Consider the following 24442-nt stretch of genomic DNA (forward strand, 5'->3'; position numbering starts at 1 on the left):
ATTTTTCAAACTGTTTAAATCTGGTTCTAAATATTTTTTTTTTTTTTTTATTTTTTTTTTTTGCTATTTAATTGACTAAATCTATTAGCTTGAATAATTTGATCCTCAATATCAGATGGTGGATTTCTTTCTGTGTATGAGTATATCTAAATATTTACTTGAACTAACTGAATAAGAGTCGTATCTTAATTTATATAATTGCTTTAATTAAGATATTTATATTTTTTTCTTAATAGGACCCATGTAAATTCTTTGATTCTAAAATTGACAAAAAGAAATTAGATACTGTTTTTCATGCTTCAAGTGGAAGTAAATTGCTGCCTAATTGCAAGGTAATTATACTATACATTTCCCATTATAAATTTTTGTTTTGTTTTTATTCCACTGATTACTATGATTTTTTTTTTAATTAGTTGACTGTTACTGGCTTACAACAAACATTAGATGCTGCTATTTCCGAAGATTCTTCAATGCAGGATATATACTATGCTGTATTGTCTTTGCATAACCTTAATCTAAAAAGTAATTGTATAAATTTTTGCTTTCATTAGATTAGTAAGTTTTCTTTGAGTTCATATAATTATATTTCCATTTGCATTATAGTTGACTCTACAAAGGTAGCAAAAGTAATTACTGCTCTTCTAAAGCGAGATGATAGTGTTGTAAAGTAAGTATTATCATATATTAATAGATTTATTACTAAATATTTATGTCCTAAATTGTGCACTAAACATTTTTTAAACTAAGAAACTGAATTAAATTCAGAACAGGGGAGTTTAAAAGATTATAGGATTTAAAGCTTGTTAAAAAAAAATAAGCTGCCTGATTTGTAGTGGATAAAACCACTGTAGAATTTCTTTGCTAGTTTTGATCTTGAGAGAAAAAATTTCATTAAATGCTTTATCAAACAGTTAACTTACAAAATTATTATCAACAAATCAATAAATTTATATAAAACATAGATTTTAGATGTAAAAATAGAAATGATAAAATTCTATTTTTGTAATCGAGTGATATATTAATATGTTGTACCAAACACATGGTAAAATAGTCATCACATATTATCAAATTAATTTGTAAAATATTGACTTGTAAGAACTAAAATCATTAAAAGGTCTTTGTTAATTATCTTTTTGTGTGTGTGTGTTTGCATTTCAATATCTTATTTTTCCCATTTAAAAAGTGTAAAAACTCATTTTAAAGAGTCCATTTTTGCAGTGTAATAAGTGCTATTCTATTTCTCATTCAAAACAAATGTTTGTATTTAACTGGATATTTAAATTTATCTATACATTTAATTTCTTTTTCTTAGTTATTTCTTATTAAATGAAAACCCTCGACATAGAAAAAGGTGATAAAATTAATGTAATATTTTACTGATATCAGAATTTTTTAAACAATACATTATTTTAATTATACATTTTATGTTAACAATGTGATTTTTTTTTTTTAAAATAGCACGGTTGCTATGTGAAAACAATGCAAATTGTTAAAATAGAAAAATTTTTGTTGCTAGTTAACTCTATTTAGGAATTGTTTTGTAATTATATTTGCATATCATATTTATAATCTTCATCTTCTGAGATAATGATCTGTTATATTATTTTTTAAAGCCTTGGCTATGCCTTTAATGTTGCTTCCGTGCTCCAAAAAGATTTTAAACCATTTTTTGAAAGAGTTGAAGATGCTGTTGTTCAAGCTGATGAAGTGGATGGGAAATACTTACAAGTTAGTAATTTGTGTTGTTTTTCGTAAAAAATAAAATAACTTTTTTATAAAGCAATTTCATTTATAAAGGAATTGTATTTGAGTGATGGTATGCCAACTTTTAATTTTCATTCACTGTGATGAGTTCAACTAATACAATAATTGATATACTATATTTCTTTTGGGTCTTTTCTAAATTATATGATCATTGTTTTCTGTAGTGAAAGAATAGAACTAGTTCTCATGTTCTACTTAAATTATCCCATTTTTCTTATGTAAACAAGTAAATGTACTCAGTAATCAATGCTTGATCTTGCATTATTGTTTTTATAATGCGATTGTTATCATTAAAAGAATTGATTTTTTATTATTTTCTCTAATTGATAATTCAATAAATACCTGAAAAAAGTCCTAAAAAATTAGAATAGGGAATGATTTTACTGGTGGGGAAAAAAAATCTTTATTTTCTGTTTTAGATAATAAGAAATCTTTTTCAAATATGTTTAATACATTTGGCTTATTGGGAGCTAAGTATGAAAAATTTTTGTATATTTAACCACAAAAAATAATAAAAAAAAATTGCTTTTTTTTCCTCCTTGGTTAAAATTTAAATTTCCCCTTCCCAACACATGAATTTACAGAATTCAAACCTATAAAATAAATTCTAAAAATAATAATTACTGGATTGTATAAATAAACAAGACTGTTATGGTTTTAGCAATGTTCTTATTTTTTAAAAAAAGTTTTAACATTCCACTTAAATCATTTATCTTCATAAGAAGGATTTAGAAGTGCTTTTGGAATTTTCTCTTTTTTTTAATGTAATTAGAATTTGAATGTGCTTTGATGTGCGTCTGATCTATAAAGGTTTATGAGTGTGAGGTATGCATGTTGTAACAAAAATTTTAAAACCTTTTGTAATAATAATAATAATAGTTTGTTATTAATCATTCTAGTAAGTGACTAGCCTTTTTTTGGTGATCATTTGGTTTGCTAGGAAAATTATTGTAAAAACTTTCAATTAAATTTTGACTTCCTCAACAAAATATTTTTAAGCTTCAAATTTTGAAAGATGAATAACTCATTCTATATTAGAAGCCTCACGCCATTATGTTCATTGTGTCATGCATTTTTCGTAATTTTTACTCCTAAATAAATCACTGTAAAGAGTAAAAGTATGGAAATATGGATGCACTTTAAAAAATATTTCACTATTACTTGGTTCTGAAGTTAAACTGTAAATGTAAAAGTAACAAAAAATTTAAAAAAAAAAAAAAAAAAATGAAAACATACCTATATAGAAAGCTACTCAATTTGGAAGAAGTAAGCTGAATTTTTATATCTTGATATATTGTAAGATCTACTTAAAATGCTTTTTAAAACTTGAAAAGAAATTATTCTACAAAAAATTGGTATCATTTAAAAGTTAACTTTTTGATGTAAAAATCATTTTTGAGCTACTATATTTTTAAAGGTTACTATAGAAAAATGTCAAAATTTTGCTTAATTTTTAATTAGTTAAAATTCAAATGAATTTTTTTTTTAAATCGATGAATGTTTACATTTCCACCATCTAAAGTATACATCCCAAGTTTGGGAGCTCTAGGCCAAACATTCAACCTGTAGAATGCCAATACACACACACATTTTCTGTTTTCTTATTATTAAAGATTAGTTCTTTAGTAATTTCAGCAATTTTAATGGCCATTTTAGCTTTAAAAAATTTAGTATGACTATCATTGTAATGATCTTGATTGTTTTTACCAAGATAGTAATAAAATCCTCTTTGCATTTTATAATTTAAAAAACTGCAATTGAAGAAAAATATAATTATATCGAAGTAGCTTTATTTTTTTCTTCTATTTATTAAAAATAGTGCCTTTTTTTTTTCAGTTTGAAGGTGGATTGGGTATTACAGCCACCACTATTATTGGTGTTTATAAACTTGCTGACGTAGTTAAAGCTGCTCCAGCAATGACTGCGGTATGGAGATTTCTGTAATTGTTTGGCAATTTTTTATTTTTTTATGTTGTTATTTTTTGTATCGGGCTATATTTATTTGGAAAAACATCTTTAGTCTTTGAAAGTTTAAATAAGTTATTTGTAGTATGATTGATGAAGATTATAAAACTTAATGAACCATATTTAAATGTTTGATTAATATTTAAATTGTTTATTTGTGTCTCAGATCTAAGTTTGTTTAAAATTTATATATAGTATAATTATTTACACTCTGAATTGCTCCAATTGTACTAAACATTTTATGTTTTCCTATAAACCTTTAAACATTGATCTATAATAAAAATTTATTTTTTAAAAAATTGTTAAATTATATAGAAAATTTTTACTAATGAATTAAGATTATATGAATAATTTACCAATGAAAATATTATTTACTATTCAAATTTTGAAAACTGCTTTGTCATTGAGTTTGCATTCAGGCTACCTAATTATTAAAAGAAATGCATAGTTAGAAATAAACCTAATTTTTCTAAATGACTTTCTATCATTCTTTTTTATCAATTTCTTCTTAATTTTGCTATATCTGTATATTTTACTTCTTTTTATTCTAAATATCAGTTTAGGTTGATTTTTTTCCCCTTTGTAATAGATTTATTTAACTCAGGAATTTCATTTTAATCTGCATTTTTCAATGTTTTATTATCTGTACTTAATTTTGTTTTATTGAATTTTTCAGGATCAAGCTATTAAGTTTGCTAATTATTTCTTGAGCAGAAAATTCGTACAAACTGTTAAAGGAGCTGCTCAACTTCTTGATGTTCTAAGAGTATTTACAACAAACAAAGTAATTTTCTTATCATTGTTACTCAGTATAACAAAAATATTCTTTATAAAATTAAGTCAATTATAATTTCCTGTATCTTTTTTTTAAGTATCACATTCCTGTTGCCGTGACCCTTGCCAGTAATAGTGCCTTATCTGATGAAAATCCAAATATTCAAGTACGCATTACAAATGTATTAGGAGTTTCACTTGGCCCTCTAACCGTCACAGTGGACGCTGCTAAAAGGCTTGGTGATGATGCTGTTGTTATGAGCAAAAAGGCATTTCAACCTGTCAAAGGCAGCAAGTATGTTTCATTTCCATTTTTCATATCTTATATTGTCTCTACATAAATAAATAAATTACAAAAAAAAAAAAATCGGCATTTTAGTTACAATTCTATTTTTTAATCATGAATTTCCGAGTTTTACTAGTTGTAATTCTATCTGTTGAGTTTTGGTTTGAATTTAATATTTCAAATTTTGTTTTCTATCCACTATTCTATAAATTTTACCTTATTTATTGTTAATGCATAAAATTGGTTCTGTATCATGTACCAAAACTTCACTCAAACATTTAAATCACACTTTTTAAGTAAAATGATTCTACAGTTGCAGAGATGTGCTTCTGCTCCAGTTAAACTTATACAATTTTTAGCAAGATATTGGGCAATATTCAAGTGCTTCACTTTCGGCATTGTCAAAGTTTCAACATTTACTCTTAAAATGATAGGAAAAGGCTGCAGTTTGTTCGTCAGTGCATGGATAATTCTGAAAGTGCTTCCCCCTCCCCCTTTACCCAAGGAAATATTTTCCCACTGCCATCATTCATGGCACTGAGAATACATAAAATTTAAAGTTCCTCAGTCTTCCCCCCCCCCTCCATCTAAAAAATGCCGATCTTTGAATGTTGCAAGAATAGAAGGTCATAGTCACAACTCAAAAAATGGAACACCATTCATGTCTATGTATTAAAAGGAAATGATCTCTTTTTCCTCTTGCTCCCCTTTTTTTCTGTATAATCAGTCTCATTAGGGTTTGAGAGATGTTTTTTCTTTCCACGAGATTTTCGGATTACAGTTAATGAGCATATGTGGCTCTGCTATAACTTAATGACAGAATAGAATTCATTTTTCTGGTAGAAATAGTAGTATTTAATCTGCAGAAGCATCACAGTGATGTTTAGTCACTCGCATATGAGTTTATTGAATAGTTTGTTTACGGTTAGAGAAATTAATTTTTTCATTGTAGATTTTTTTTTTAAATTAAAACAATGAGTGGCTCAAAATTTGTATTTAATATGGTTTGGAAAGATAAAAATATGATTCCTAACTTTACAGAATGGCTTAGTTCCTCAGAATCCATTTTGCTGTATATTCTTGCTTTGTAAAAAGATGCTTAAGTAATATCGGAAAACAGGCACTTATTAGTCATACCAAAAAGGGAAAACATATAAAATTGCACTCTATTTCAAAAAAAGCCATCATTAATAATTGACTAAAAGGAATAAGGAGGAGATAACACATCAGATTTGAAAATAAGCCAATTTTGAACTTTCTTGTTCAAGAACAATAATTTAAAGCTGAATTTTTATGGGTCTGTGTCATTCATCCCTTACTGCTTCAAAGATTATCGAAAATGTTTTCACATATGTTCACTTTTAATGAAATAGCCAAACAATTTGCATTAGGTCATACAAAAATGTCATATGACGTTTGTTATGGATTAACTCCATTTTTTTTTTCTATGAAATCTTAACAAATTTCTAAACAAAAACAAATTTTTAATATGCTTTCATGAAGCAGCTTATTTCTGATAGCTTGATGATCTTAAAAATCTAAAACAGAAAAATTGTCGATATTAGAATAGAGATTACAAGTTACTTGCTTACTATTGAAGATGAAAAAAGATCTTTATAACAGCATGTTTATATTTGTGAAATACTATAAAAAATATCTGAATGCATGTCTAAAATTTGCTGTTTTAAAAGCTGTATCTTGTTTAAATCCATATTTATGGAAGAAGCAATGCATTATTATGTGAAAAACTAATGGTTCATTTGCTTCAACTTCTTTATTCCAAAGCACTGATTTTCCTATCATTTTCAGAATGTACAAGGATTTTTGTAATTTGAAATTTTCCTGAAAAAAACTAAAAAGGCAATACAAAGAACAGCTTAATTCATTTAGTATTTTTAAAAAATCATTTAGAGGATTTCTGTTTTGATATTTTGATCTCCAAAGAATTTTCTGATTTTGGAGAAGTTGTAAAAATAATTCTTGTGTTAGCAGTGGGCTAACACAAGAAAGTGGATTTAGTATCAACAAAGATATGCTTATTGAAAATCTGAAAGAGGATCCTTTAATTATGCTGTGTATAATGTCACAAACTTTTATGGAGGTGTTCAGATTCCAAAAGTTTGCTGAATTAGTAAGTACAAGATATTATATGTAGCTTTAGAAAAAACAGAAAACTGTTTAGGGTGGAAAAAAAGAAAAGTCCAACAAGCACAAAGTAGCATTACAAATGAAATTTTTTGCTAAAGAAAAAGATGACACTCATGACTGAAAAAATTGATGCCCAAATATATGATTTGGCAAATATATATATAATATTAAGTAATCATTAAATGGTTTGTAACGAGATAGCAAAAATGTTTTTTTGTGTTTTAATTCAACCTAGTCCTAAATTTTGCAGGACTTCGAATTAAGGAACTTGAGAGGTTATCAATATGTCCCCCTTACTATATAAATTTTGTCTTGCTAAATTCTAGGCAATAAATATTGAAATTTTTTTATGCATGTAAATATTAATTTTATTTTCAAGTAATGTTAAATTATTGCTCCATTTCTTTGTTTTTTTTACTCGATGAAACTATGGAATATTGTTATTCCATTATAACTAATGCATAAGTGCTGCTGGCACATTTCCCCTTGTATTTCATGTAGCTCAGGAAAAACACAAAGGATTTTTTTTTTTTCTTTCAAATTTAAGCCACAACCCTGTTTGCATTTTAGAGTACTTTAAAATTGAATTTCCTATTTCACCAAATATATATATATTCAGACTACATTAATGAGATAAACTTAGATGATATTGCAAAATATAAAAGTAAAATAAAATACATTCCAAAAATGTTCCATCTTTCAAAATATTCATGCATGCATTTTTGTGACTAAATATGCAGCCTAAAATTGATCTGCCGTGTAATTGCATTTGTTAATACCAATCCAAATAGTTTTCTGATTTTCAACATAACATTGCAAATATTGTGCATTTTCATAAACTTCTCACTAATGAAAAAATTTAGAACAAAATGAAATATGAAATGATTTGTTACTTAACAGCTAGAACATGACTTGTGTTGTGCGGCCATGTGTCTATGCAAATAAATGGCTTTCTTTGAATATTCAGAACTTCTATTAACTGGTGTAAAATATTTGCAACCAGAAGAACATCTTCCAATGTGAAGTGTGCTTGATATTGGAAACATATATTGAAGCTTTGTCACATAATGCTATAAATTATGAATCATTCAACTTGGAAAAGTGTTTGTAGCATTATGTAGTACTGGCTTAATTAATTAAGTCAAACAATTTTATTTATTAGAATTTTAACTTTGTTGGTAGTTACAGTATGTTTCATAGCTCTTGTATCAATAAACTCCAACAAATCATATCAGCATGTCTTTTTGTTGTAGTTATATCATTTAAAAATTAAAATATTCTACCAAAAAGTGTTGTTTTGTTTAAAATAGTCTTTTGATATGAAGAGGAGGAATTTTGAATTATTTTAGTATTAAATATTTAACACTGAATTTATTAAATATTATTATATTATTTAACAAAATTTGATAATACCTGTTCAAAGTTTTTATTTAAAGAATCAAACATTTCATGTTCCTTTTTTTTGGTAGGGACACATTTAAATAATAAAAGCTAAAAATAAATCTGAATTCATTAATTGATTGCATTTAATTTTTATAAAAAAGACTACTGCAAAAAAACCAAAAAGTTTAGTTTAGTTTTTTTTTTTTTTTTTTTTTCTCTCTGCTAATGAGATTGTTTTAAATTGTGTCAGATATTTGTTTTACAATAATTTTCAGTATTTTTATAATGGTGTGACAACTTTCTGTTGAGATTTCAGTATTACTTCTCATAAAAATTGAGAAATGCATAATTTATTTAATTTTGGGAGAAAAGTTTTCTGCAGTATTCATTTTGCAGTGATCTGAAGATTTAATAATAGTTAGTACATTTTATTTTGATTTTTCCAGCATATTGTACACTTTGAACTTTATGGATATCAAGCCTCTACGAGGATTTTATACTGTTTCAATAAATGCTGTTCCAAATAAAGCAGATCCTAAATTGATTGGAAATACTGGAGCACAAGTAAGCAGAATTCTTTTGTTTCTTTTCCTTTATTCATATTAGGTACATGATAAAGGCCTTCATTAATTTATTTTTATTTTAGATTAGCGTGAAGGTTATGACTGAGGTGACTGTTGAAGCAGTAGAAATTGCAACAGCTTTTACTGATCAAGTATCTTCAGCAAAATCCACCAGGTAATATATATATGTAATGATATTTTAAACTTTTAATTTAAATGTAATTAATTTCCAAGATTTTATCTTAATTTAGCGCATAGTAACTTTATTCTAAAATATTCTCTCATTTCGTGATCCAATTCCACTTTCTCTACTTAATTAATTCAACAGAAGCTTTATAAAATTGCTGAATTGACGAAACGCCAATACTTTCACACGCTTGGCGTGAAGGGGTAAAAAATGTCCAGTAAGCACATTCTTTCTTAAAAGATCCCTGTGTTTCCCTTACATGTGATTGACATGCATCAGAATTCCCTATCAGAATCTTATTAATACATTAGCACTATGAAGAAATATTTTCCCTATCCAAATCTAAGGTTATATAAGGCGAGGGATAATTTATTTCGGCCCTTCTTCCCCACTTCTGCTTTATTCCGCACTGTGGCGGACGCACAATGTCCGCGTCTCTGCTTGTAAATAATTATGCTTTCCCAATGGATTAAAAAGATAAAAAGTCCCTTCACTGTCTTCAAACTGCATTCTGCTTCACATAAAATGTTACATATTAAAGAGCTGACAGGATTTGAAAAGTATTATATATATATATATATATATATATATATATATATATATATATATATATATATATATATATATATATAATAGAAGAGAATATAAGAGAAATATATAAACCTTTAACTGCTTTCAATTGATGAAATATGTGGCATTGATTTTTAGAATTTTTTAAAATAAGTTTTATTTTTGATCTTGGACAAATTTTTGATTAACTTTAATTACTGATTTATCTTTTAACTTATGAAATTTTTAACTTGCGACTCTTATTTTAAATTATTAAATTTGGACATCTGCTTATATCTCATATGAAATTTTAATCTTCTATAAGAAATGTAACAGTTTTATGTGATTAGCATTTCACTTTCTTTAAAGAAATGCTGGAAGAAATTTGCACTTGACAGACTTTAGTGCAAAATTTATAAAATCTTTATATCTCTTGGAACATAATAAGTCGAATTTAAAGGCATTTTTTATGGTTACCTGATTTAATTAAAGAGAAAAAGATATGAACAAAATCCACTTAAAAGAATATGTATATTGAGTTTAGTTTTTCAGAGAACTATTACGAAACTGGAAAGTTAAATTTTATTCAGTCATAAATCTGCATTTTCACAATTTCAATAATCACAATATTTTGTCTTCTATTTAGATGCGAAAGATTATTCTGTGTTAAGATAATATAATTTTTTATTCTTTTGAATCAGTATTTCAAAACACTGTTATATTGAGAGAGAAAAATGTTATGGCCATTTCTAACTTGATTTGTAAAGTTAAGAATTTGAGTTTGTATAGTTAAGAATTTAATTTTGGAAAATTAAGATAAATTCTTATTACTGGTTTTGATATTTTTTGCTGTTTGTCATTTAATTTTTAAAAGAATTTTAACAACACTTAAAATTTAGTTTTATATTCAAGTAAACTAACTATTTATACTGAAAATTAAAAGAGAGAGAGAGTATATACATGTCATTCTTAAATGAAAAAAGGGACTCTCCCCATGCTTATATTCTGTGTAATTAGCCATAATGTTACCATTGATTTAATCAAATAGATTTTAGTAGTAATAAATCTAACAAAAAGAAATTAAAGTGTGCAATTATTAATTGACAAAAAAGTAGACTTTTTAAAAATTTATTTTGTTTTTAACTTGCTACAAAATTGGGTTTTATGACTAATTTTTTGTACTAATTTTTGAGGGTTTTTTTTTTATATTTTTCATTAAAAAATAATTTATTAAATTGAATAAGACAAATTATGCAATTGTAGTGGATTAAAAGTGTAAGCCTAGTATGATATTGGAATTTAAAAATAGAAATAATTTGAAAATCTTAGATTTACCCAAAAAAATGTGAGGGAAAAAATGTTATACATTTTCTTTTAATCATAATTTCAATCGATATGAATGCAACCTTTCTATCAGTAAGCATCAAATGCAATTTTAATTTATGTTCTAACAAAGATATAAACCTATAGAAGGCTGATAAAATTCAAAACTGCTAGTTTGTTAATATATTAAAGTGTATAATGCATTTGTTTTGTTTTTAAAAATTTTAATGTCTTCTTTTTCTTATCCTCTTTTCTGTGCATATAGCATTGCATATCCAAACGAAAATGTAAACCTTGATGTGGATGTTCACCAAAAAATATCTTTGAAATTTTCTTTAAAAGACAAAAATGCAAAATCACCAATGATTGCTCATCAGGCATTTGTGATGTTTGTTAATCAGAAGACAAAACAAGAAGTAGTATTCCTTGCAGAACCAGAATCTTCAAGTGGTGGTTACAAATTTGATTTAGTAAGTTTGTCTGTAAAAAATGTGAAAAAAAACGTAATCTGTCTACTTTCTCCTGAAACTATAACTTAACTTTTAAAATTTTTTCTGTCTCTCTTTCCCTCTTAAAAGGAACATAAATATATATTATGACCAAATATCTATATTATTACAATTATTTTTGGTGACAAAAATATTATATACATATTGTAAGTACATATATTAAGTATAAAATGTATTCCAGACCAAAATTATTCCCATTATAGTGTCAAAATAAAGCACAGGAAATCGTTTCCTATTTGTTGAAATGTATTATTTTGTCTGTTGAGATCTGCATGATATATTTTTTCTTTAGTGATAAATATGATTGTCTTCTCAAAAAAAAAAAAAAAAATCGGAAGTTGTGCATTTGCTCTTAAGTGTTGTATGGAAAAATAATTAGTCACTCTATAATGAACTATTGTTACTTGTAAATGTACCATTATTTTAACCATGAAGGACTTAATGGAAAAGAGGAGTTTAATTTATATATCAGTGCATTTATAATTGTTGCTCATTGATATAAATAAAAAATAAAGTATTGTCACAGATCTTTCATGTAAACTATAAAATGTGTTCTTGTATCAAAATATTCATTATAAAATTTATTTTTATGATTTCAACAAATTTTAGTCAGTCTTGTCTTTTTAAGGAACAGTTTGGCTCTTAACATACTATAAATAATACTGTCATAAGAATGATTTAAAGCTTTGGACATGATGCAAATTTATGGAGTTTTGTAGAAGTTTGATTTCAAAGTGATGTAGTTTATTTATAAATAATAAACTTATTGCGTATATTTTTTACAATTATAAAAGGATTTCTATTTTTTAAAATTAATTTTGTTCATTTTTTTATTAGTACTTAAAGAAAAATAGAAATGCTATATTGTTCATTGATCGATCACCTTAATTTTATATTTTTGAATTCTAATTATTTGTTCTTTCATAGGATGTTAAATTAAAAGAAAAAGACTTCCAGTTTGCTTCTGGTGTGTATGATATGAATTTGATTATTGGAGATCATGTTTTGAAGAATCCATTTATGTGGAAATTGGTAATTATATATATTTATTAAATGTTATTACTCATGTTTGTAACAATGCAATATTTGTTGTCTGATTAGATTGGCACTTTTTCCATTTAGGTGCAATCAATTCTATGTTATTAGTGTTTACCAAAAGAAAAGAAAAAAACTTGCGTAACCTTCAAATGATTAAGATATTTGTGAGGAAAAAAAATCATTTAAATATTAAAGAAATATAAATGGATATATCACCAGGTATTGATTAAAACTGTAAAATTTTAAATACAATGGGAAAAAATAAAATGCAATAATAAATTTGAAATACAATAAAAAATTTATACTGCTTTTTTAGTATGGATGATTATGCTATTTAATATAAGTAATTATTGTAATTAGGGTGACTTTTTCTTTTTGAAAAATAATGCATTTAAGGTTCTGGATTAGGTACACTATTTTTGTCTATAAAAACCTATTATTCTCTGTGTATGTTAGATGGACATTAATGAATAACATTAATTGCTTAACTCTCATGCAATAATATTGGCTTTTGAAAGATGTAACAAAACTGATACTGTGTACTATATTAGTAATAATTTTAACATGCTAGAACTTGAAATGGTTTTTAAAATTTTTGCCTACCTGAACAATTTTTTTGTGTAGATAAATACTAAGTTATCTGAATTAAATTATTTTTTTAATATGAAAAGTTATGTTTCTTGATTCCATGCTACTAAGATTTCTTTTTGTTTTTAAGTATTTATTAAGAAATGGTCTGTGAATTAAGCATTGCATTTTACTAAAAAAGATGCTTGGAAATAATATATAAATAGCAATGTTTTATACAATATCAAAAAAAAAAATTCAGTGTGAGTAGTTCCCCAAAAATTTTCTTGCATAATCTTTCTAATAAAGATGAATTTGTGTTTTTGACACATTTTTCTCAACCCAATTGAAACCAAAATTTAACTCAGAACTACAATTCTACTCACAAAATCATATATCAAAATTTGATATATATATAAGTTCACTGAGTTTTTCAGTTATCACATTTACATGCTTCTGAAAGTACATACCAAAAGATGTAAAGCTCCTTGTTGGATTTGGCACAAACTTTAACACATGTCTACACAATAGATGTTAAATATGTATAGCTAAATTTATTCATCTAGTTCTCTTCATTTTGTAATTATTGTGTTTATGTATATTCAATCAACCAAACAGATTTCCTCTAAATAGATTTTTCTCGAACTTTGATAGAAATTTGGTGTAAAGACCAGATACTAAATTTCATCTGTTTAATTCAAAGCGTTTTTTAGTTTTCTTTGTCACTGACAGGCAGACATTTTCCAAAAGTTTTTTTACTCATAGAGGTCTAAAATATAGAAATTCGTCGAAATCTCGAAATCGAATTTTTTGATGATAATGGTACATTCTCTACATCTTGTATATGACAAAATAAAAAGAAAGGAAATGTGGCTTTAAATCAAATAATAAATCTAAAGTAATGTTTGGAAATAAAAATATGCATGTATTTTTTGCTTTTGTAATTAATCCACTTATGTTGCTTATTTTGTGAATATTGTTATAAAAGACAGGAGTTTTGTTACACATGTAGATGTATAAAGAAAGTAAAGATATGGAAGAAAGTAGGCTTATTATTAAAAACAATGGAGCAGTTTATAAAGAACCTTGAATATTCTCTGTATCTATATATATTCAAATAATAAACTTATGCCATTAAAGTCTGCTTAATTTTGTATGCAAGATTTTCCAATATCTTTGGAAAATCTTATTTCACTTGTATTCAGACTTGTAACTTTGGTGTTTGTTGTTGAATACTGGGCCTCTGTGCTATTGAAATTCAATAAAATTTTCTTTTGATGTGGAGAATATAAATGTGTTTTAAAAATAAGTTTTTCCTAGAGAAGAGCAGTTTTCTTAATTTGTTTTCTTGTGTTTTCAGGGAGAAGTTAAATTTACCTTTACACCTACTGGTCCAGCTCCTGCTTATGAAAGCCCATTTGAACCAAAGCCAGAAATTAAAGTAAGTTAAAATCTAATATAATTATTTAAAAATTTTGTTTAAACCTAATTTTGACTTTTTTTAAAAATTTATATATATATATATATATATATATAGGGACTTATAAATATAGTGAACTCTACTTAATGTGATTGTCATTATTCACTTTATATTATAAAGAATCTAGTTCTAAACCAAATGTTTAAATATATTTAAAAATATTCATTTAGTGTTAATGTTATATCATGTAATGAGAATTGAAATAGAGAATTGATCAATCTTTCATTTTCAACCAACAATATTTAAGATTCATAGAATTTCTTACTCCATTCATTAATATATATAGAGATATAGTAATTTTACCCATTGTCGCCTCACTTAGAGTGAGAATCTGTCAATATCTCCACTTAAGAAGTAATTCATTCAGCAGGCATGGATGGATTTCATTCTTTCATCTGGATTATAATAATTTTTAGTTGGTTTAAATGGCCAGATAACACTGCTTAGTCACGTTCAAAATTTATTGAACAGCCATAAACTCTCTCTCTCTCTCTCTCTCTCTCTCTCTCTCAAGTTTCAAAGAATCATCCTTTTTTTTTTTTAAAAAATTCCAGTTATCTATGTGTAGTGTTTACTTCACTAACAACAAGTTTTCTTGGATGATATCCATCGTATTCAATAACTGACTGTTGAAGTGGACATCCAACTAAATCACAAAAATCTGCTTCTGATAAATAGCTGCATCAATCACATTTTGAATATTTCATTGGAATACATCAATTTTAAATTTTTGCCTGACAATACACTCTTTTATATGTTTTAATGCTATTCTTTATATGCTATATTTTTATTATTTAATGCTATATATTTTTTATACGTTTTAATGCTGTTTTCTCAAATTCTAATCTTTGATAGAATTTTCATACTTAAAATCAAGAAGTAGTTTTTGTTTTAAAGGTGTATTAGCAGCATGAAATGTGGGCTAGAATTGTAGAATTCCAATGACTAAGAAAAAATTAGGGCAAATGATTTGGCTCAAAAACAACTCTACAGAAAGTGATGCATCGCTTAACAAGCTCCTAGAATTGCATATGGCTAGTTGGCAAGGTCAAAAACTGTTTCACCCATGGAGCTTTGGTGAAACATTTGGTGAAAAGTTTCTATTTACAGGGTGCGTAGTAACATAAAAAGTGCTTAAATTTGAAAATCATTTATAAGTGCCTTAAAAGTGCTTAATTTTTAAAAAAGCTCCTAAAAAATTGCTCAATTTTCTTGAAAAATGCAAATACAGCTTTTTGTTTCCTCACACGCTGAATCTGATAGGTCGAAAGCTTGTTTATTAGATTTATCAAGAAAGAAAATCAAGAAAAGGGAAGAGTTTGGACAAGCGATCCAGAGATTCAAGCACATATTAAGATAAGCTCATGAGACTTTATTCCCACTCTCTTCTCCTTCAACAATGTACATTGCCATTTATTGAAATACGGAAATAGTTATCCGGAAGGGACAAGAAGAAATACTTCTATGCTTTTAAGAAATACTTACTGTGCCATACTTGTTGACACTCCATAATGTTCAAATATATTTCAGAAAATACGAATATTTCAGAATTTTAGTTGTAAATTTAATTTAAAAAATAGAATTTTATGTGCATTGCCATTTATTGAAATACTGAAATAGTTATCCAGAAGGGGCAGTAAGAAATACTTACTGTGCCATGCTTGTTGACACTCCATAATGTTTGAATAGATTTCAGAAAATACAAATATTTCAGAATTTTAGTTGTAAATTTAATTTAAAAAATAGAATTTTAATGTTTTATAGCTATAGCATTAAAGCATCATCACACCAAAATTATTTTTACACCATTTTAAAGATTAAAAAAATAGTTTTTCCAGTTATATCAAATTTTGTTTGAATGAATCAATTTCTTTCCCTTTAGTTTTAGTAATTTTTGAAAAATTAGTTTTGGACACAATTTGTAGCATTATAATATATTATTATAATAAAATTTTAAAAAATATCAGCGCATCTTTGAATCATTGAGTCACATTATTTTATCGCTGTTAACGTCATGATAAAGAAGAAAAAAGGCTTCTTTTTTTAAAAAATTTATTTATTTATTTAAACTTTAAAATTTTTAAAACAGTTTATTGAATAAAAGTCTTAATTTCATGAATTTTGTTCAGTTTCAAAGCAATCGGATATAGTGTCTCATCCTGGCTTCAAAAAATGCTTTTAGGAAATGCTTCTATTTTTATTTTCATTTTGCTTCTAACTACAGAGCTAACTCTTTTTTAACTTTACGAATTTGTTTCTGTTATGTAAGGAAATTAGAAGTTAAATTATATTCATTTCTTCACAAAACATATAATCATATTTTTTTTAAAGCTAAAGTAAATTTTGTTTATATATATAAGATAAAAAGCAAGTTTTTATTAAATTTTTAGGATGTTAAAGTGAGTGATTATGTTAAAAAGTTGATTTTTTTCTAAAATTATGATTTTTTTTAAATTTACTATTCTTAATGTTTGAACAAGTTTCTTTGTAAAACCATGAGAATTTGGTTTCCAAGTCCATTTTTTGGGAAGTTACACTGATTTTTATACTTGCATTTACATACATTTTAATGCTATTTTCTCAAATTCTAATCTTTGATAGAATTTTCATACAAAAATCTTCATAAATTAAAATCCAGTATGTATTTGTTCAAATTATTATGAGAATTGTTCTATGTTCCACAGTTCCTGAACTAGAATGCAAGTAATCTAGTAAAATATTTTGTGATTGTTTTATTGCTTCACAATGTGAAAAAAAAAATTAATCTTATTTATAAATTGAATTCCAATGTTTTAAAGAATGGATAAAAATAGTCTATTTTTTAGATCAGAAACTAGATAATATAGATCTTTAGCTGCAAAATTTTAAGCAAATCATTTGAAAAATTTTTAATTTGAAGATGTTGTGCTTTATACTTCTTTTTTAGCAAAAAGAAAAGAAAAAGCATTTCTTTCTTTTTTTTTTTTTTTTTTTCAAATAACTTTTTTTTCTTTGCTAAACTGACATAGTTTCTTCAATCTTTTTTTAATGCAAATATTCAAAAATATAAGTGAATATGAATATATATATATTTTTTTTTAAAGCCTTTACTAAATTTCAGAAGTTAGAAATTAAATTTAGGAGTAAATCATTTTTTTATAGCCTGACCATTTCTAAACACTGCTATTCTTTTCTATTAAAAAAATATTTAAAATACTTATTTAGAACATGGTATTGATCTATCATCAATTTTGTGGCAATTCAGTCTTATGGTTGTAACCATTCTGGAATGCTTAGTTAGTTGTATAAGTTTTCTAAATGTACTGAGTTAGTGCAGAAAAAATTTACACTTCATTAACAACTGATCATCATAATCAATAACAAACTGATCATAGCTATGCTTCTACAACAATGACGACATTTTCAAATATGATGTATCCATCTAAAAAAGTTGGAAGTTTGTTATTTAAAAAAATATTGAAAAAGATCTCAGATCTTGATTTATTAATTTTATAAAAGGACACTTAATTTTTTGGTATTAATAGCTTTTTCATTTTTATGATTGTTTTTTTGTTTTTGTTGAAACCAAAAAGACATTAGTTTTACAATAAAACTAATGTTATGCAAATACAGAAATAAATATTAAAATTTAAGGAACAAACATTAAATTTTTTTTGTTTTAATTTTTAATAAAAACTGCATTATTATAAAATAGAAAACAACCTATGCTTAGAAAATACGCAGGTTTACATATGCAAACATGTACAAAAGTACTTACTTTATTGGCTAAGATGCTTAAAAGTACTTAATTTTTGCAACAATTTCTCACTATGCACCCTGATTTATATCCACTCAAGATTGAAGGAAGAATGGATATCTGTTGGCGAATCTGTTTGCCAAACAGATCTGGAAATTTGTCATGCTATGTTTGATAAAGACAAAGGTTAAGTAAAGGTTGCTAAAGACAAATCTTATAAGTATGTTGATCTGTTATACTGATATTATAAGTATGTTGAATCTGTTAAGTAAACCGTCCAATGAATAACACAGTGGGGCACTTCATATTTGAAAATACAACATGCAACATTGTTTGGCAAAATTTTGAAAGTTAAAATGAGTGCAAAAAAAAAAAAAATAGTTAAGTATAATTTAGTCATTAATTAAAATAAGGTAGACCTGAGATAGGTGATTTAACCTTTTATCAATTGGTTAATGTTAAGATTTTTAAGGTCTAAAATAATACTATACTCACACTAAGTGACAGTTATTACATTTAAATTTTGTATTATCTTTTATAATTATTTTTCTTAATGTATTGTATTTTATTTTTTAGCATATGTTTAGAGAAAAAGAAAAAAGACCACCATCAGTTGTTTCTAACACATTTTCTGTCTTATGTGCTGCACCTTTATTATTGTTATTCATTTTGGTAAGTTAATTCATTTTATCTATTATAGAAATTTACATTATATTAAAATTTAAAATAATCTTTATGATGTATTAAGATTTTGGTAAAAAGGATCAAAGTGTTAAAAAGTATAACTGAAATTGGCAATTATATTCATTAAAAGATTTCTTTAGAAATTATAAAATTTTAATAAGATATTACATCATTTAAATAAATTAATATAATACTTTTTAAGATCAATTTTTTCATAAAATATGCCTAATAATTACTGTTTATCTTAGTGGATCAAATTAGGAGCCAACCTGTCCAATTTCCCATGTTCAATATACGCTGCAGGTTTCCATTTAGGACTTGCATGTAAGTATTATGATGTACAAGTGTATTTTAATAAACACTATAAAACTATTTAAAAAAACCATGCTAATAATTCATTGCACTTTCTTCTCGTGATTAAACAAAAAATATTAAATTACAAATAATTTATAAATATTGTTATCAATGACATTTTACTATTGTTTTTTATTTGCTTAGATTAAATGTGCTACTATGGTTAAAGCAATTTTTGGTAGCCTTTGAAATTTTATTAAAATGAATTTGAAATTAGAATTAATTTACCTTAAACTTATGATTGGTATAAATTTTGAAATATGTTTTAAAACATGAATTCTTGTAGAAAAATAAAAAATTACAACCCTCTTTTATTATCATTATTAGTATTAATAATAATTTGGAGATAGAACTCGATCCTTTTTTTATAGCACTTGGGGACCTGCTCTCTCATTTACAATAAATCGGATCATCTGACATGAAGATATGTTAGAAATATTTTTATCTGTAAAATTAATTAAAATTTCACCATTTGTTTCTTTATGGAGGTAAAATTCTGTTTTAACAGTACAACATATGAGCCATCTATGAAGAAAAGGATAATGAATTTCATATAATGCTTTTAAAAAATAGAATATTTCTTTGTTAGCAATATAGGCTCTTTAAAAATATTAAAATTTTCATTGCTTCTGTGATGTCTTGTTAGATTGTTTGTAATTTTGTTTTTTCCCTATAGAGAAAGTATTTTCTCCACAGCCAACTTCACATTTAAGCTGTATAACCATTATATATTTTGATAACTGATATAGCAAGGCTTGCTTATGAAAAAGTTCTTTAGATTCTATTCAGGAGTTTTTTGTTGATGCCTTTTCAATTATGAAAAGTAAAAAGCAGCATTTTTTGTATATTTTGCTTTTATACTATCAAAAAGATAAAAATGCTTTTTAAGCAAGAAAATTTTTTCCAATGTATAGTACCAAAACTAATTTGGAAAATTTTGATGTTGAAGATGCACCATGTTCTGGAAGGCCAGTTGAAACTGATGAAGACATAAAAAAGGCATTAATTTATGCAAACTGGTGAAACTTCTCTTGAGAAACTCTCTTCATCTCTTGAAATTACTGAGAGATTAAATTTATGGAATTTAACTGTTCATAATTATTTGAAACTCTTAGGTTTAATCTCAAAGCTCTAAATGTGGTTTCCTCAGGGAAGGATATTTGTGCTGTCACGTTGACATCTGTTATTTGCTTCTCAAAGTCAAAAAAATTATCCATTTATGAAGAGCATCTCTGAGAACAAGAAATGGGTTGCCTACTATGATATTAAGTGTAAGAGATCATTGAGTACGGAAAATGAATCGGCTCAAAGCACTTCAAAAACGTGATTCTATCTGTTAGAAGGGATTTCAAAGGAATCTTTTTGAGTTCCTGCTGGACAACACAACAGTCAATTATGAAATATATTACCATCAGCTGAACAAATTGAATGAATCTATTAAATAGAAATGGCCAGAATTGATCAATAGAAAAGGTGTAGTTCTCCACCAAGATAAGGCAAGAATTCATACGAATTTTGTAACTCGCCTTAAGTTTTTACAGCTTAGGTGGGATATACTGCTACATCCACCATATTCTCCAGATCTATTTGTTCTGGTCTCTACAATTTTTTTTTTTTTTTTTGACACTAAAACCTTTACTTCAGAAGAGGAAGTCAAAAATCACCTTAGTCAATTTTTGCCAGCAAATAAAACAAAAGTTTTATGAGCATGGAATCATGCTACTGCCAGAAAGGTGGCAAAAGGTTTTGGACTAGAATATGTAATAATAAAATTACATAATTTAATAAAATTTTTGTTCACTCTAAGAAAGTCATCTTTCATTTTTTTTTACAGTGAATAAATATATGAAATTGTTTCCTGAACAACCTAATATATTTAGAAATATTTTTCAGCACTCTAGTGTCTTAACTTATAATATTCCTCATCCATTTCAGCTATTTTTGCACTCTTCGTTTGCTTCTGGTTGCAACTGGACATGTTTAGCACTTTGAAATACCTTCTAGGATTGGGTCTTCTTACTTATTTATCAGGTCATCGATTGCTCAGTAAATTAGCTGCAGAAAAATAAAAAAGGTAATATTCACTTTGTATTATCCTTTGAGGCATGAGTTTTTATTCATGTTTGGAAAATAGTATTACCATGCCTCAGGGAAATCTTAAGTATTTTATTTAATTTGTGCATTATACAGTTATGTTATTAATATAATTAGCAAATCAGGTATGATTGATCTCTCTGTTATATCACAACTAATTCTTGAGTTGGAAAATTCAGAAATGATTCAGAATTCATCATGTACCTGTTTTTACATACAAAAACGTTTTTACAAATTTACTCCCCCGATCAGTGGAATATCTAGGGTGGGACAAGCAAGGCATATGCCCCAGGCACAAGACATATGCATGAAAAAAATCTGCACATTATTACAGATATTAACTTAATTACCAAGACATTTGAACGATTTTATATGTGTTAACTAAGGATTTATTTCAATCTTTAGAGTTCCCATTGCCTATGGATAAAATTTATTATTATTATTTGTGTATATATTTATTTTCAATGAATTAAAATATTTGTACATGTTTTATTACATATTTTTTCAATTATGATATAAATATAAGTTGTTTTTATTTGTTGTATCTCTCTAATGTATTACATGCACCACACTAATAACTGGTTGCTTTTTTTATTTGAGTTTTATTTAAATTATTAAGATTAGAATCGAGAAAATTATCTTTGTGCGTAAAACTTTCAAACCGATTTTATAAAATTTGTTTTCCCAAACATTTTTTTGATTCAATTTATATTAAAGAATTATCCATAAATAATGATGACTGAGAAGTTATTTATAAAGTTAAAATCATATCGATTACAAAATATTTTATTTATTATTTAGGTTTAATTGCACTTTCAATCTTGATAAAAAAAAAAAAAAAAAGGGTTCAGCAAAAAATAAGGTGGCATTTCAAAATAACATAAAAAGACAGTATGCGAGAAAGAGTGCAGTTTTGCTATTTGTCCTAGATGGGTTTTTTTATTATTATTATATAGGTATTCTACAGTAAACTTAAATTGTGTATGGTCTTCATCTAGTCTAAGTTAGTGTAATCCAGCAATCCAGATTCGTACCTGAATGAGAAGAACTTCTATTGTCTGTGCAATTTTGATGAAATGAAAGAAAACCATAGAACTTCATTTTTTAGCTTGGAATATTGTTTTTGTTTAATTTTAATGTGATTATTATTAAAAATGTCTGTAATATAAGTCATATGTAAATTCTTAGTTTACTGATATTCCTAATAACGTTTTCTATCTGCCTTTTTTTTTTTTTAATTATTATTATTATTTTATTCTGTTGTAAAATTGCTGTGGCCAGCAATCTACAGTGACCCAATCATAGATTCAAATTATATATGAAGCCTAATACTGTGTATAAAACAGTGTTGAAGTAGTGCCTTGATCTTGATTTATATATCAAATTATCATAATTTTAAATTCATAATCAAAAATAAAGCCATTACTAGAAATTATCTTTCAATATAAAAATAATGGGTAATCCATGAAAGATGTGTTCTAAAGAAAATTACAGTTTGTAGCTACACATTTCCAAAACAGAAAATGTTATACATTAAGAAAAAATAAAGTGTAGTTGGGTGGGGGGCTGAACCAAAAGCAGATTTTTTTTTTTTTTTTTTTTTTTCTCGAAAAGAGCCATATTTAGAAAAATGTTTACCAGAATATTAATTACAGAGCTAGCTGCAAGTCATCAACATGAATTATGAAATATACATTTTTGAAACCTGAGGGTTAAGTATCTTTTTGTTGTTGATAATATTTTATTTTTGCTTTGTTTAAAAGTACTGTGATGAATTTCATTGCAATTTTAATTACTTTAATTATTTAAGTAAAAAAAAAATATTATAAGACATTCATACATTTAAATTATAATTTTTCTGTTATACATAGCGTAGATTCAAATAATGTTAAGATATTTAAATTAATTATAAGATTGTAATACCTATTTCATAAAATATAAAAATCTGTTGTTTCGCATAAGATTCCTGTTGTTGAATTTGTCAAGAAAATCAGTTAAATTTCTAAGAAAATGAACATTATTTTATGTTAGAAGGCAAGCTTGTACTGTTCATCTGATATTTATAGCTGAAAAATTTTTGTTCCGAAAATATGCCATCTGAAGATTATTATGTATTAAAAGAGCTTCGTTACCTGCAATGGTAAAATTATCTTTTATTCATTTACTTTATATTTAACCTGGAGTAATAGTTTGATACTTAGATTTTTTTTAAAATGTGTAATGTATTATATGAAATTATTTTTGGCATACTATATAAAAAAATAAATATCTATTTTATGTAATTTTTTTTTTTTTTTTTTCAGTCATTCCTTCACACTTTTTGACATCTATTCATCTGAAGAGACTCGGTTGTTGCTGCAAAGCAGTGTTTTGATACATTTCAGATGTCAAAATTTGTGGACTCAGTACAATACTTATAATAAGTGGTCTGTAAAAAGAAGGATCAAAATAAATGTGTTTTTTTATACAAAGGTTCTTTGTTTCTTAATTTATTTTTGCATTTTAGGGAAATAAATTATGTAAATTCCTATAGGACCACTACATATTGCAATGACAAAACAAGACTTCAAAAAAATTTCTTCGATTCTTCACTGATCATGGCGCCTGGAACCCAATCCTCCCTCAATTCAAAAGTGTGTACAACGATTTTCCCCGTTATATTATTAACAAAATAACTAGAGAAATTTTGTTTGGATTCTAATCAACTTGGAGTATGTTCTAAGAAATTTAAAAACCTCGGGTGAGTTCATAGATGGGCCATCTATCTCAACGGGGTGGATGAAAATTCATTTCGCTATAAATCCTTTAATATTGAAGATAAAAAAAAAACTAAATTAATCAAGTTAGCATTGGCTGCAATTGCTTAGAATTTTTTTTTTTTATATATAAATGGGAACAAAGTTTCCAATTAATAAAAATTATTAACATTTAATTACATATCATTAATGCGTCGCCAAACATTTCCTTATGCTTCATAGTATTTGTGATGAGAATTTAAAGAAAATCTGTTCAATATTTTGTATTGTGCACATATTGAT

The 24442-nt window shown here is 25.9% G+C and overlaps 1 protein-coding gene across 1 annotated transcript in view; it reads left to right on the forward strand.

The window, feature by feature from the left end:
* LOC129974832 (dolichyl-diphosphooligosaccharide--protein glycosyltransferase subunit 2-like) overlaps nt 1-23875 on the forward strand; it is a 28423-nt gene extending 4548 nt beyond the window's left edge. Inside the window, exons 3-18 of the mRNA XM_056087599.1 lie at nt 237-332; nt 414-522; nt 604-667; nt 1614-1728; nt 3601-3690; nt 4406-4513; nt 4602-4798; nt 8767-8884; nt 8967-9058; nt 11208-11412; nt 12379-12483; nt 14417-14497; nt 18849-18944; nt 19205-19280; nt 21246-21384; nt 23708-23875. Coding sequence (XP_055943574.1) covers nt 237-332; nt 414-522; nt 604-667; nt 1614-1728; nt 3601-3690; nt 4406-4513; nt 4602-4798; nt 8767-8884; nt 8967-9058; nt 11208-11412; nt 12379-12483; nt 14417-14497; nt 18849-18944; nt 19205-19280; nt 21246-21379 — 1686 coding nt within the window. The 3' untranslated portion in view covers nt 21380-21384; nt 23708-23875. The remainder of the gene's footprint in view (nt 1-236; nt 333-413; nt 523-603; nt 668-1613; nt 1729-3600; nt 3691-4405; nt 4514-4601; nt 4799-8766; nt 8885-8966; nt 9059-11207; nt 11413-12378; nt 12484-14416; nt 14498-18848; nt 18945-19204; nt 19281-21245; nt 21385-23707) is intronic.
* The last annotated feature ends 567 nt before the right edge of the window (nt 23876-24442 follow it).

Source organism: Argiope bruennichi, chromosome 7 (genome assembly GCF_947563725.1).
Source record: "Argiope bruennichi chromosome 7, qqArgBrue1.1, whole genome shotgun sequence".
Classification (NCBI taxonomy): domain Eukaryota; kingdom Metazoa; phylum Arthropoda; class Arachnida; order Araneae; family Araneidae; genus Argiope; species Argiope bruennichi.